The sequence below is a fragment of the Leptinotarsa decemlineata genome, unplaced genomic scaffold (genome assembly GCF_025532065.1).
Source record: "Leptinotarsa decemlineata unplaced genomic scaffold, Ldec_3_MD MMD2_tig00000090_RagTag_RagTag, whole genome shotgun sequence".
In the NCBI taxonomy this organism is placed as follows: Eukaryota; Metazoa; Arthropoda; class Insecta; order Coleoptera; family Chrysomelidae; genus Leptinotarsa; species Leptinotarsa decemlineata.
The window spans coordinates 2,231,816-2,244,169 of NW_027412541.1; the positions used below are offsets into that span (position 1 = coordinate 2,231,816).

The 12,354-nt window shown below is 37.2% G+C and overlaps 1 protein-coding gene across 1 annotated transcript in view; it reads right to left on the reverse strand.

Moving 5' to 3' along the window:
* LOC111514125 (obg-like ATPase 1) overlaps nucleotides 1-12,354 on the reverse strand; it is a 95,450-nt gene that overhangs the window by 27,792 nt on the left and 55,304 nt on the right. The window contains exon 7 of the mRNA XM_074172326.1: nucleotides 11,556-11,653. Coding sequence (XP_074028427.1) covers nucleotides 11,556-11,653 — 98 coding nt within the window. The remainder of the gene's footprint in view (nucleotides 1-11,555; nucleotides 11,654-12,354) is intronic.

The window sequence follows — 12,354 nt, forward strand, 5'->3', positions numbered from 1 at the left end:
TGGTGAAACCAACATAATTTTGCAACCCTATATATATTAGATAGTGTTTCATCATCATAAAATTCTAGATGGCGTTAAGATGAAAACACGCCTTCTCACAGGTCACTGTAGTCTGAATCATCATAAACAGGGACTCGGACTCTTGGAAGACAGTGCAGAGATAAGAATTTTATCCAGAGAGATATACCAAAGTGTTAGAATAGTGCCGAGTTTAACAAAGCACTAAGACAATTAGTTCTTTTCAGAACTGAGTGTGCGAAAGCACACATAAGAAAGAATTCGTGTTCTCTTTTAGGAATTCTTTTTACGTTTTTAGGCCTCCAATATGGAGATGGAAGAAAAACTAGAGTGCCTAGAAAGGGAAAACTACAGGCTCAGACAGCAAAGGGAAGAGCTGACAAATATGATTAAACAGCTTAACGAAAGGCTAAATCAGGTAGAGGGAATACTCGCCCAAAGAAAGAGGACGGACACGGGACCGTCAAGAACGCAAAAAGCAAAAGGAGAAGAAAAACCCGAAGAGACCGATACAAGATACGAGAAAGAACAAGAACAAGAGCAACCCAAGGAAAGGGAAATAGACGCCGAAAGTAAAGAGGAAACGCGTCAAACTAAGAGGCCACCCGGCCCGGACAGCGCATCGAACTCAGATTCAGAGGAAGACGGGTTCGTACTCGTTGAAAAGGCGAGACCCAACAAGAAAACCAGAAAGCGACAGGTCCAAGAAAAAGCCGCAAAAATCGCCAAACAAAAGGCAGAAAAACAGGCCACGGAAAACATGGAAACGGAAAACGCACCTCAGACGAACAACACAGAGGGAGAAAACTCAGAAGAAGGGGAATCATCCCCAAAAGTGACAAGCGGACCACCGATGGAAGTAGGAAAGCCTACGCCAATAGTAATCCACGACGCCAAAAAGTGGAGTGCGATTTCCAAAAATCTAGAGCAAAGAAAGATAGGTTACAATAAAGCCAAACTCACGAGGGATGGCATATACCTATACACCAACGACGAAAACGAGTGGCGTAAAGCCACCAAATACCTGGAAGGCAAGAAACTGGACTTCCACACATACTCAGTAAAGAAGGAAATCCCACTGCACGCGGTCATCCGCGGCATACCAGAAAACGTAGAACCCGCAGACGTCGCCAACGATCTGGCAAAAAAAGGGTATACGGTAATAGAGTGTCCCAGGATGACCTCTAGAAGATATAGGAAGGTACTGCCACTGTTTTTGGTGAAAGTGCCAAAAAGTGAAGAGAAGATTTTTACGCAACGAACATGCGTAAACTTCATAGTACGAGCAGAACCCCAAAGAATTAACAAGGGACTGGTATCCCAATGCCATCGATGACAGTTCTTCGGCCACTCGCAGAGATGCTGCCACTCGACGGTACGCTGCGTCAAGTGTGGAGAAAACCACGACACCAGAGAGTGTAAGAAAACAATGGACACGCCGGCCAAATGCGCGAACTGTATGGAGGCGCATCTGGCAAGCTACAGAGGCTGCAAGATGTTCCCGAGGCAGAGAACTTCAGCTTGGAACAAACCCAGATAGGCGGAAAGACCGACGCCGAAGCCGCAACAACAATCGGCTAAAAAAGCCGAGACAACCACCAACAAACAACGAAAATAACCTAGTAAAAATACTTAGCAGTTTGACAGCCGAGCAGCAAAAGATCGCGCAAGCGGTCCAGAAATGGACCTCGACGACCCTGCCAACCGATACACGGCGAGCAAGGAATTGTCTACACTGACCAGGAGAAGGCGGAAGCATTCGCGGACAACTTCGAAAGGCAGTGCAGAGAGAATGACGTCCCGTTCACAGACGAGGTAGACGAAATAGAGAGACAGGTGAAAAGAACGGTACAGAGGCTTAGACAACGGACAAATAACGCGCAACCCCAGGCCCCGACATCGCCTGAGGAAGTGAAGGACATACTGAGACGTCTTGCCACTCGGAAAGCACTAGGCCCAGACAATATAACAAATCGAGCACTGAAAGTGCTGCCGCGAAAGGGTATAGCAGCCATAACCAACATCATAAATGCTATACCCAGATTGCAACACTTCCCGGTCCCGTTCAAAGAGGCAACGGTAATCCACATACCGAAGCCCAAGAAGAACCACCTGTTTCCAGCGAACCACCGGCCAATTAGCTTACTGCCATCCGTAAGCAAAGTGACGGACCGTGTCATCCTGAAGAGACTGGAAGAACAAACCAGAGAGTTAGGGAACCTCCCCGACGAACAATTCGGTTTTAGATCAGAACACTCAACAGAGCTACAAGTCCTGAGGGTAGTGGATACAATACCGGATCTATCTTCTTAGACGTCTCCAAGGCGTTTGACAGAGTTTGGCATGACGGGCTACTGGCCAAGATGAGCGATTTTGGATACTCAAAACCAATGGTAAGATTAATTCAGTCTTTTCTAGCTGACAGGCGATGCCGCTGCAAAGTAGGAGACGAATTATCAACAGTTCGAATACTGGAGGCAGGAGTCCCGCAAGGTGCAGTCCTTTCGCCACACCTCTACTCCGTATATACGGCGGACGACACGGCCCTGCTGGCGAGATCACACGTTACGAGATACCTTCAACAACAGGTAGACAGATTGGAGGAGTGAACTAACTTGTGGAAGATCAGTATCAACCCTGACAAGAGTCAGGCGATACTGTTCACTCGCGGGTTCGTACAACCGGAAGGCAACGTCACCTTCAACGGACAAGAGATTCCGTGTACAAACAAAGCGACATATCTGGGGGTCATCCTAGACAAGAAACTAACATTCCAGGCCCACGTACAGCAGAGAATAGGAATGGCCAGACAGGCCAGAAGACGCCTGGCGCCGATCATAGGAAGAAGCAGTAACATGGCATTGGAAGTCAAGTTACTAATGATCAGAACGATTCTAATATCAATAATATTGTATGCATGCACTGCCTGGGGCCAGTCCGCACAGACATACAGAAAGAAGATCAAATCGTTTATGAATGCGAGCGTAAGGGCCGCTGTAAACGCACCTTATTATATACCCAACAGATTTATATACAGAGACCTAGACCTGGACACGCATTATGTGGACGTGTATATGAGAGAACATGCAGAAAGCACGTTCGATAGAATCAGATCGCACTCAAATCCAGCGTTCCGCGATCTACACGATGCGTTAAATATAGATGACCCCAGATTCCGAGAAAAGCCGACCAAACAGAATAACAGACCGCCCCCGTTAGTCGCCGTCAGGCGGCTCAGATAAGTATAACACTCTCTTCCAGGTAGGTTCAGCGAAGAACACTTCGACCGCGATCGCGACTCTAAAAATTTTTCTTGGATGCACTGAGAAACGCTCGATACATAACACAACGCCGCCGGTTACTTTTTGGGGGCCCCATGCTTAAATTCAGTTAGGAATAGTCAGATAAAACGAAGATTCGATAAGAAAGTAAAAGCACCTAAAGGCTGACTTTCGACCAAAAAAAGGTCAGATGTCAATCTTGCTGAAGTGCCCATCAGCAAGTTGAGGACCGCTCGGAGAGCGGGGGTGGATGGAGTGGGGTAGTAGGTTCTCCTCGCTAAATAGCTGGGGGGGAAGCTTCTACTTCAGGGTACTCAACCCGGGAGGGGGCATGGGGGGAAAGACAGTGTGTGAAGCCTCTGTTTGGAAAATGATGAAACAGCATAGCACATACTTTGTGCCTGCCCCGCTGGGGACATAATCACGTTTTCAGAGTTTGGCAGAGCATTACTCTTACCATCTGGCCTGAAAGACCACTAACCATACAAACTATAATCGGATTCGTTAAGAATTTGGGTTAATTTGGTCGAGTGTGAATAGGTATAAGCCACAATAAACCCTTGCGGGTTGCGATGGTGGTCTAATAGACCCACTCACTTTTGCCCTAATCTAATCTTACCCAAGATCAAAACCACATTTTTCGTTATCGATAACAGGAAACAATATCATCAAAAAAAAGTATAGTACAGAAAGATGAATATTTCGAGATTTCAATTCGGATATGTAATGTCGGTATATCACATACGAAACAGTCTTCAGACACGTTTTGACTCTATGGGACTATTGGTATATGGGATGTTTCTTTCCTGCTTGGTGCCTTGTCCACGAGATGGAGCTGTTCTAGTTAACAATCTTTCTCTTAGACGAAGGTGTCATGCATGCAGTCGACTCGTGTTGAAATCGGTCCCAGGCACTGCTTGGGTCGGATCTTTCCTGCACTAGTTAGAGGTTATACCTCGAAACCGGTCTGTAGGTGACTCTTCTCGAATAATTTCAACATGTTTCTGCTGCTGGATGAACAAGAAACATCTGCGAGACTAACCTCTGTGAGGTATCTTGCATGAATGATTGTCGGATATAATTCAATATCCAGGATGATATTAGCCAGGAAAGTAGTTGTTTTCCGGCGGACATTTACCAGAATCCACTGTGTAGATAGTTGAGAGAGATGAATAATTCTAAATACTTATTTTCTTATAAATATTTTATATGTTCGTTAAACTGAATCCGCTATTATTTGAATTGAAAAGTGGCCATTATAATTCTGACTAGATGAGAATCTGTATTTCGCACCAACCCATACCACCCACCTACCGTAAACAAATATCGATCAATATAATTAAGTCCTCCACACACCACTCTGTTATCGCGACAAAGAGAAAGGCAAAGTTCACGTGAGTTGATGGCGTTGAATAGTAAATTAGGAGCAATTGATAGTGTTCAGCGGTCAGATCAAAGCTAATCAGAGACCATTATGGTTCCGTTTGGTAGACGGTACTGGTGAAGGGCTCGACGACTAATTAGCTCTGCTTCTAGTCATTAACTAGGGGCGATGTGTATGTTGCGATTCAGGAAGTAATTTTTCAAATAGGAATTTCTTCGAATATTTTTATTGAGTGTCTATCATTTATAACTTTGAATAGTGTTTTGTTGTGTTTTCACTAACTGTGAAAAATGTCGAACGGAAGGAAGAAAGAGAGTAATTGAATAGAACTGACCGATACTTGATGAAAATCCATATTTAAACTAGTTAATAGGGATTGTTGTATGATTTTCACTATAAAGAGTTTTACAAAAACCACGACACGTGTTTCGTTATGCAACAGTTTAGTTTACGCTTGAAAACGCTATTGTATAGCGAAACACGTGTCGCCTTTTTTGTAAAACCTTTTAAAGTAAAAATTATACAATGAACTGCTTTAGTTTTAGAAAGAAAGTAACTACAGTAAAACTTTCTATAAATATTTGTAGAGGATTCACAAAAGTTTTTTTCAGATATAAACTGAAAGAAAAAAACATTTCGAAACAACTATTTTCACATCGTATGAAAAGAAAAATGTCTTCCAACTACATACTTTCATATGAAGATTGAATTACACGAAAATAACTTTTTTTTCATTCATTTTGGAATACGATAATTCGTTATGAAATTGATGGTTTACTTGATGGTTTACTTCGAAGTTTCGAGACAATACCTTTGTCTTATCACCTCATCAGCACCGTTTTGGATATCATTTCAAGATGAAGCACGACTTTGTAACCGGGAAAGAGAATTTGCTCGTGTCATTAAAACAGTACGTATGTGTATACACATTCTTACGCTTAGTTAATCCCAGCCATAGAAATTTCATTCGAAGTGAAAAAGAAATTTCTTTAGGATAGATTAGTTTTTTGGTGGAAAACCTTTCGGCTTTTTACTTACTTAAACACAAAATGTGATAAACTTACAAAAGAAAGAAATTTCCCGCATTTTTTTTTGTTCAATGATGGAGATGTAGAAAAACATAAGTTACTTTTTTTTGTATTTTCAAAATAATTTGGAACATTTACGGTTACAATATAAGAACACTGACTTCCACGGCCGGAGTCTCGAACAAAATCCGGGCTAGTAAACTGAGGTCGAACAGAACCTGAACCACCAAACGTTTCGTCTGCTACTGCAGCAGACATCATCAATGATATGTGCGTTTGGTGCATAAAGGAAAGTTATTCCTCGAAGTTTCGGCATCGTTCGTTGCTGAGTTTTATATTACACAGTTACTATTCGGGGTGAACTTTCTATCTTGCCCTTCATTACACTTGAGCAGACTCTTTGTTGAACCATATTTATTGATTTTACAAATTATGGGAGGTTGAAAATCCCGAAAAAACAAGAAAAATCAACTTCTACACAAAAAATTATGTCTTCCAAAAAATATACACAGAATTTGAATCTTGAAATAAATTCGTTATAATGAGTTTGAGTAAAAAATTTATTCACGGATGCTGCCGATTCATGTCGAATACTATTTCGTTGCGGATGTGTTCTGTTGAATTCTTGAGCAATTTGTCTGCTACTTCGAGCACCACCAAATAACCTTATTATTTAAATTTTTCTCGTAAAATTAAACGTTAAAATTGAAAACTGTTGAAACACAAAATATGAGACTGCTTCGAAACATTGAGAATGACGATCTTCCATCTAAAATGTGGCAAATTCGCAACCAATCATATTCAACAGGAATATGATTGGTTGCGAATATTGGTTGGAATATGAAAAATTTCTTGAAATTGGAGACATGCTAGTAAAGGAGACAAAATCCGATTAACTTACATTTGATAAAATAATAATTTTCAATTTTAGTTAATTCAATATATTCATTTCAATGATTTTGACAATTTTATCATTTCTGTAGCTTCTTATTCGAAACCATTAATTGAAAATGGGACTTGAATATGAAAATTAAAAAAAAAAACAAATTTCGAATTTTCGTTTGAAATTCGGTATGTATGGTCAAAATCTATTTCACTATTTCTACGCAACTTTTTCAAATAACTTATTTCGTTATCTCCAACGCGAACATAAATATCGAGAATTTCCCCTTTCCCCATGAAGGTCTACGCCTGTACGAAAAATCGCACACTGTATGTACGAGTATATCTTATATTCAATACCCCGTTGTTACGTTAGTCTACAGAATTGAAGCTTCATCTGCATAATTTGCAGTACCCATCTCAACAACGATAAAACATATTTGGTGTGCAGGATATAGGTATTTGTAATTTTAGAAATCTGTATTTCAGACTTTTCGAGAATCTGTGCTGATCAAACTGACTATCGCTTTGTTTTATCACATTGCTGATGAGGAATTTCATTAGTGAATCTTATGTGATATAAAATCTTCAGCATTCACAAAGACTGAATATTGTTTCTTCGCTAAGACTGGTGCATCACTATTTTGAAATCAGAAAAATACGACCCACTGCTTGCTAGGACCTAGATCAATTCTGATTTATCAAGATGTGGTGATTACATGATATCCGGACTAATAATATTACGTTTTTCTCGGGATATAACAATTTTATTCACATTGATTATAACACTCGGTTTGTCGCGAAGGATGATTCGGTAGTAAAAACTGAAACATTATGTAGAATTTTGATGATGAAATTTTAATAACATTATATTTTTCTTAAGCAACTAATCTCAGTCTCTGTAGAAATTGTTGGAGATTTGATATCATATTCGCATTAGGATTGCGAAAGTCAAAAGTCATGCGAAAGTCAAAAGTCATGCGAAAGTCAACATTATGCTGAATCGGCATAATATTGAAGTTAGAACATCGAGACAAAGACAGTTCAGCCTATTTTTAATTTATATATAGTGTCATTTCTTACAGTATTTAAACACAATCCACATTCCACTCTAGTAACAGAAAATCGTATAATAGGAGTTCAGCGTATGCAGCAAGACCATGCATGAAGTTTGTGAACAATTCTGTCTAAAAACATATTTGTCATTCTTCTAGTTTTGTTTGTAAAATATTCATTTCTTCAAAAATAATTGAATCATTACCAACAGTAATTGTGATAGTGATGATTATATGTATACAGTGTGTCCGCAAAGTGTATGGAATAAATTCGATATTTCCAAAACTGGAAATATCGAATTTCGTTTTACAAAAACCTGAAACATGCCCATTTTTAATTTCAATATTCTACATTTCACAACAAAATTTCAATATACAGGGTGATCCATATTAATGTGATGACGTCATCGGTAATTTTTTTAAATGAAACACCCTATATTTGGTGTCACTTTTAGATAAATTTAGATAACGAGCTGATTCCGAGAAGGTATGATACTTGGGGTCTAACGGGCAGAATTTGAAAGATGTGCGCTTAGAAAAAAAATTATTGATATATAATAAAAGTAGAAATTAATTAATTATTTAATTTTTTTTTCTAATGATTAATTTAACAATGGGAAAGAAATCCAGTAATAAATACATGTCTTTATTTTAAATGTTCGAACTGTAGTCCTTGCTGTAGTTGACAGTAACCGTGCTAACAAGTATTTTTTTTTAATTAATTTAAAAAACTAGGCGGCTAGTTTTTTTTGTTATTGTGAAATGTCATTATTTCGATTGACGTTCAGTAAATAGGACAGCAGTTATCCTGTAGTATTGTTTCGAATTAATTTGAAGTAGTAATGAATTTAAATGTTAAGCAAAGAATTGAAATACTTATGATATGATATTGGGACAGATCGCGAACTCAGATGGGAGTGTGTAGCTTATTTAATGAAAAATATCTAGAAAGACGCATAACGCAGTCAGTAGTAAGTAAGATTGAAAAGAAATTACGAGAAACTGGTACAGCTGAAAATGCACGCAAATCAGGTCGTCCTTCTGTAAATGATGTTCTACTTGCTTTTGACGAAGATGTGCACACTTCTGCTCGTAAGTTCAGTCGTGATTTCGATGTCAGTAAAACAACTGTACACAAAGTATTAAAATTGGAAAAATGGCATCCCTTTAAAATAGAACTTCTTAAGGAATCAAACAAGGATGATCCAGATTGAAGAATAGAATTTTGTGAAGCCATGATGGATAACTGTCACCAAGACCATTACTGCCAAATACAGCAATGACTACAGTTTGAACATTCAAAATAAAGTCATGTATTTATTACTGGATTACTTTCCCATTGTTAAATTAATCATTAGAAAAAAATATAAAATAATTAATTAATTTCTATTTTTATTAGATATCAATAAAATTTATTTTCTAAGCGCACATCTTTCAAATTCTGTCCGGTACACACCAAGTATCATACCTTTTCGGAATCAGCTCGTTACGGATTATCTAAAACTGACATCAAATACAGGGTGTTGCATTTAAAAAAATTACCGAGTACATCATCACTTTAATATGGATCCCCCTGTATAATGAAATTTTGTTGTAAAATGTAGTACATTAAAATTAAAAATCGACATGTTTCAGGTTTTTCTAAAACGACCTTTGGTTTGCGGAGCCCTTTACTAAGGTTGGTAATATCTATAAGGACTATGACGAAAATTTAAATTTATTCAAATGTTTGAAGGTACTTCATTTTCTGGTCAAAATCAAGATACCTATCCCCCACTCATCCCTATCAAATCGATCAGGATCGTGAAGGGTTTCGATAATTAATGTCTATCAAAATAGTGTTGTTCAAATGCGGAGTATTTCGATTAACCATTATCGTCGATGATATTGCGTTTAGTGTATAAGAGAACCATCAACGTGAACTGCTTACTTTTCCACACATACCGCTTTTGAGTTATAGTATAACCTAATTCATTGATTTTTAGCCGCTCTACACTAGACTGAAACTACGCATATCATAAATGTTCCAAAATATATTTTTTCAAAAAGACAAAAAATGTCTCTTGATAATGCACTCAGTTGAAGGATATAGGCCCAAATGTTGAATAAATAAACAGAGAGAAAAGGTTTGATGAAGAATGATTATTCAAACCATATTCAAAAAAGTTATGCAACAAAGAAAAAAATACTTGAAAAGCTGTCTTACTTCACATTATAGTAACACAGTTTTCAATGTTTCTTCTATGAGTTTATTTTCTTTTCTCTCAATTTAATGTTATTATGTATCAGTTAATTGCTTCGTTACTATTTATTTCCTATATGTTTTTCAGATCCATCATTAAATGGCCACTCCATTCAGGTTCCATTCATGGCCGCTGACGGTGTGGTACTGATAGCCAGACAAGCCTGTCTCCGTAAGCCAGAGGGCTTCGTCTGAGCCGTTTGCTGTAAAGCCACCAGGCCACCATAAGTGATCATTGGTCTGACAATCATCGCATCATCACCAGATGAGAAACAAGCTGTTTCAACAAGCTGAATCGAACCTTATTCATTTTCCTCTTCTATGTGGCAAAAATCAAAACAAATTTATCACAATATGTTTTGAAACAGAAGATACAGTTCTGAAACGTTTCGAGGGTTATCTATTATCTTCTCAAATATATTTACTCCACGCTATTAGGAACTGCTACGATACGAATTTGTGTTCGTGCCACAAAATTCCTCTACGCACCATTGAACTTTCGATTTTCAGTAGAGTTGCATAAATTGATATCTTTGATTCGTTGGTGGCGAAAAATACCAAATTAAGTAACATTGATGTTCCATTGCTGCCACATATTGACATAATTTAGATAACGCTCTTGAATTGAAAAGTGTTTCTCCTTCATAATTGCACCAATTATTGGATATATCTTTTGTTAATTCATCAGCTTTGTAAAATTAAAATTGTCCTGTGGGCCAATGGAATTTTATCCCGATACATATATTATTGAAACGAATTGATATATCTATTGCCACTCAATTCGAGTTTCAATAAAACTAATCGGAAGTTCCAAACAACGATGATTTGTTTTATTTTTTAAAAAACATTGTCTTACTTTTGGTAATTTGAGATTTTTCTGTTGAAAGCACTAATACGAAGAGGATCGATTCCAATAAGAGGTCACATTACTCAGCTAGTTCAACTTACTTCTCGACTCATTAACATGATGCGAGGTCCGAATGTTCAATTTGTTAAGGTGTCCTATAAATGTGTGACAGACCAAAATTATGTTTTTTTACAATATTCTAGATATTTTCACCCGACTGAATTTCTTGGGCAGACTTCTCAAAAATATAGGATTGTTTGGGTTTATACCGGGTGGTTCAGAAGTTTACTGAAATGTATGTCATAAATGGGTTCATTCACCACCAAATATCTCCCACTCGTTCAAATGGAATGGGGAAAATTTTCAACCCTATATCGTTAGAATTGTGTATTTTCATTTCGTCTCCATAAGTTTACCGAACAGCGATTTTTCATACAAGGGGAAAACAAAACTCGTGATCACTTTTTTTTTAGTTTTCCAAATGAAATCTAGTGAAAACTGTAAGCAAGTTTAGGTATTAAAGACACATTGTGATATTATTTCAATGACTGGAAATGAAAGAAACTGAAGTCGAATTAAATAACGGGAAATATATCTAATATATGATTAGTTTCTTTTCATAAAGCTTATGAGTATCTACACTACATAAATATCATGTGATTGAAATAATTCAAGTATTTGATACATGCCTTAAGATATTTCCATCATTTTTATATCCATATATATATTTTTTTATTGATTACGTTTAGATTCAATAAGGAGGTTATCTCTTCGTTTCAGCAAAAATAAAAACATATTTTTCAAATGAACTAACTTACCATTTATTCTTCTTCTTAATGTAATCTTTTTCAGACAGGTTGACGAGGTAGAGTGCTGGCTTAGAAGTTAAAAATAAATATTTGTTGAGAATTTCGATCTGAAAAAAAAACAAGAATATATATTGATGAACCTTATCCTTAAATGGAATAATATACTGACTTTTTGATTAGACAATGTATATGGCCATAAGGAAGAAAATATTTTTCTGATTACCAGTCAATGATTAGGTACCTACTATCATCAGGTACACCGGCTTATGTTGAATGAGTAAACTTAGGTTTTGAACAATTCTAGTTATATACCAAAGCTACATCTCGGGATATAACCAGGAAGACTACATTTCGGAATATAAATTGTGAGGTGATTGATCCTGTTGATATGCCGCTATGCTAAAATTCCAGAATAATAGGCACTAAATTTTCAGAAATATTATTGCATTGAAACGAAAGCTTTATTGTCAAGGTTGTGTGTGTGTCTATATATTTTATCATCATTTTTCCTCACCTGTTTAGCATAATTTCCGTACGCCACTGCAAGAGACAGATTAAGGCAAAAACGTCAGTCATTTCTGAGAATTCATTGCCGACTATTTTGGAATTATATTGTTTGAAAAAATAACCTTCCTCGAAAAGAAAGACTTCATCTTTTATCTATCCGTATTTTTTTTTTTTCAGGAAAAGGCTATTGTTGACAAATTTTTGATCATCCAATTTCAAAACATCATCTGAAGGAACAGCATTTTTACAATTGAAACTTTAGAATCCAATGAATTTAAAGTATATCTATCAGCAGAGTCAT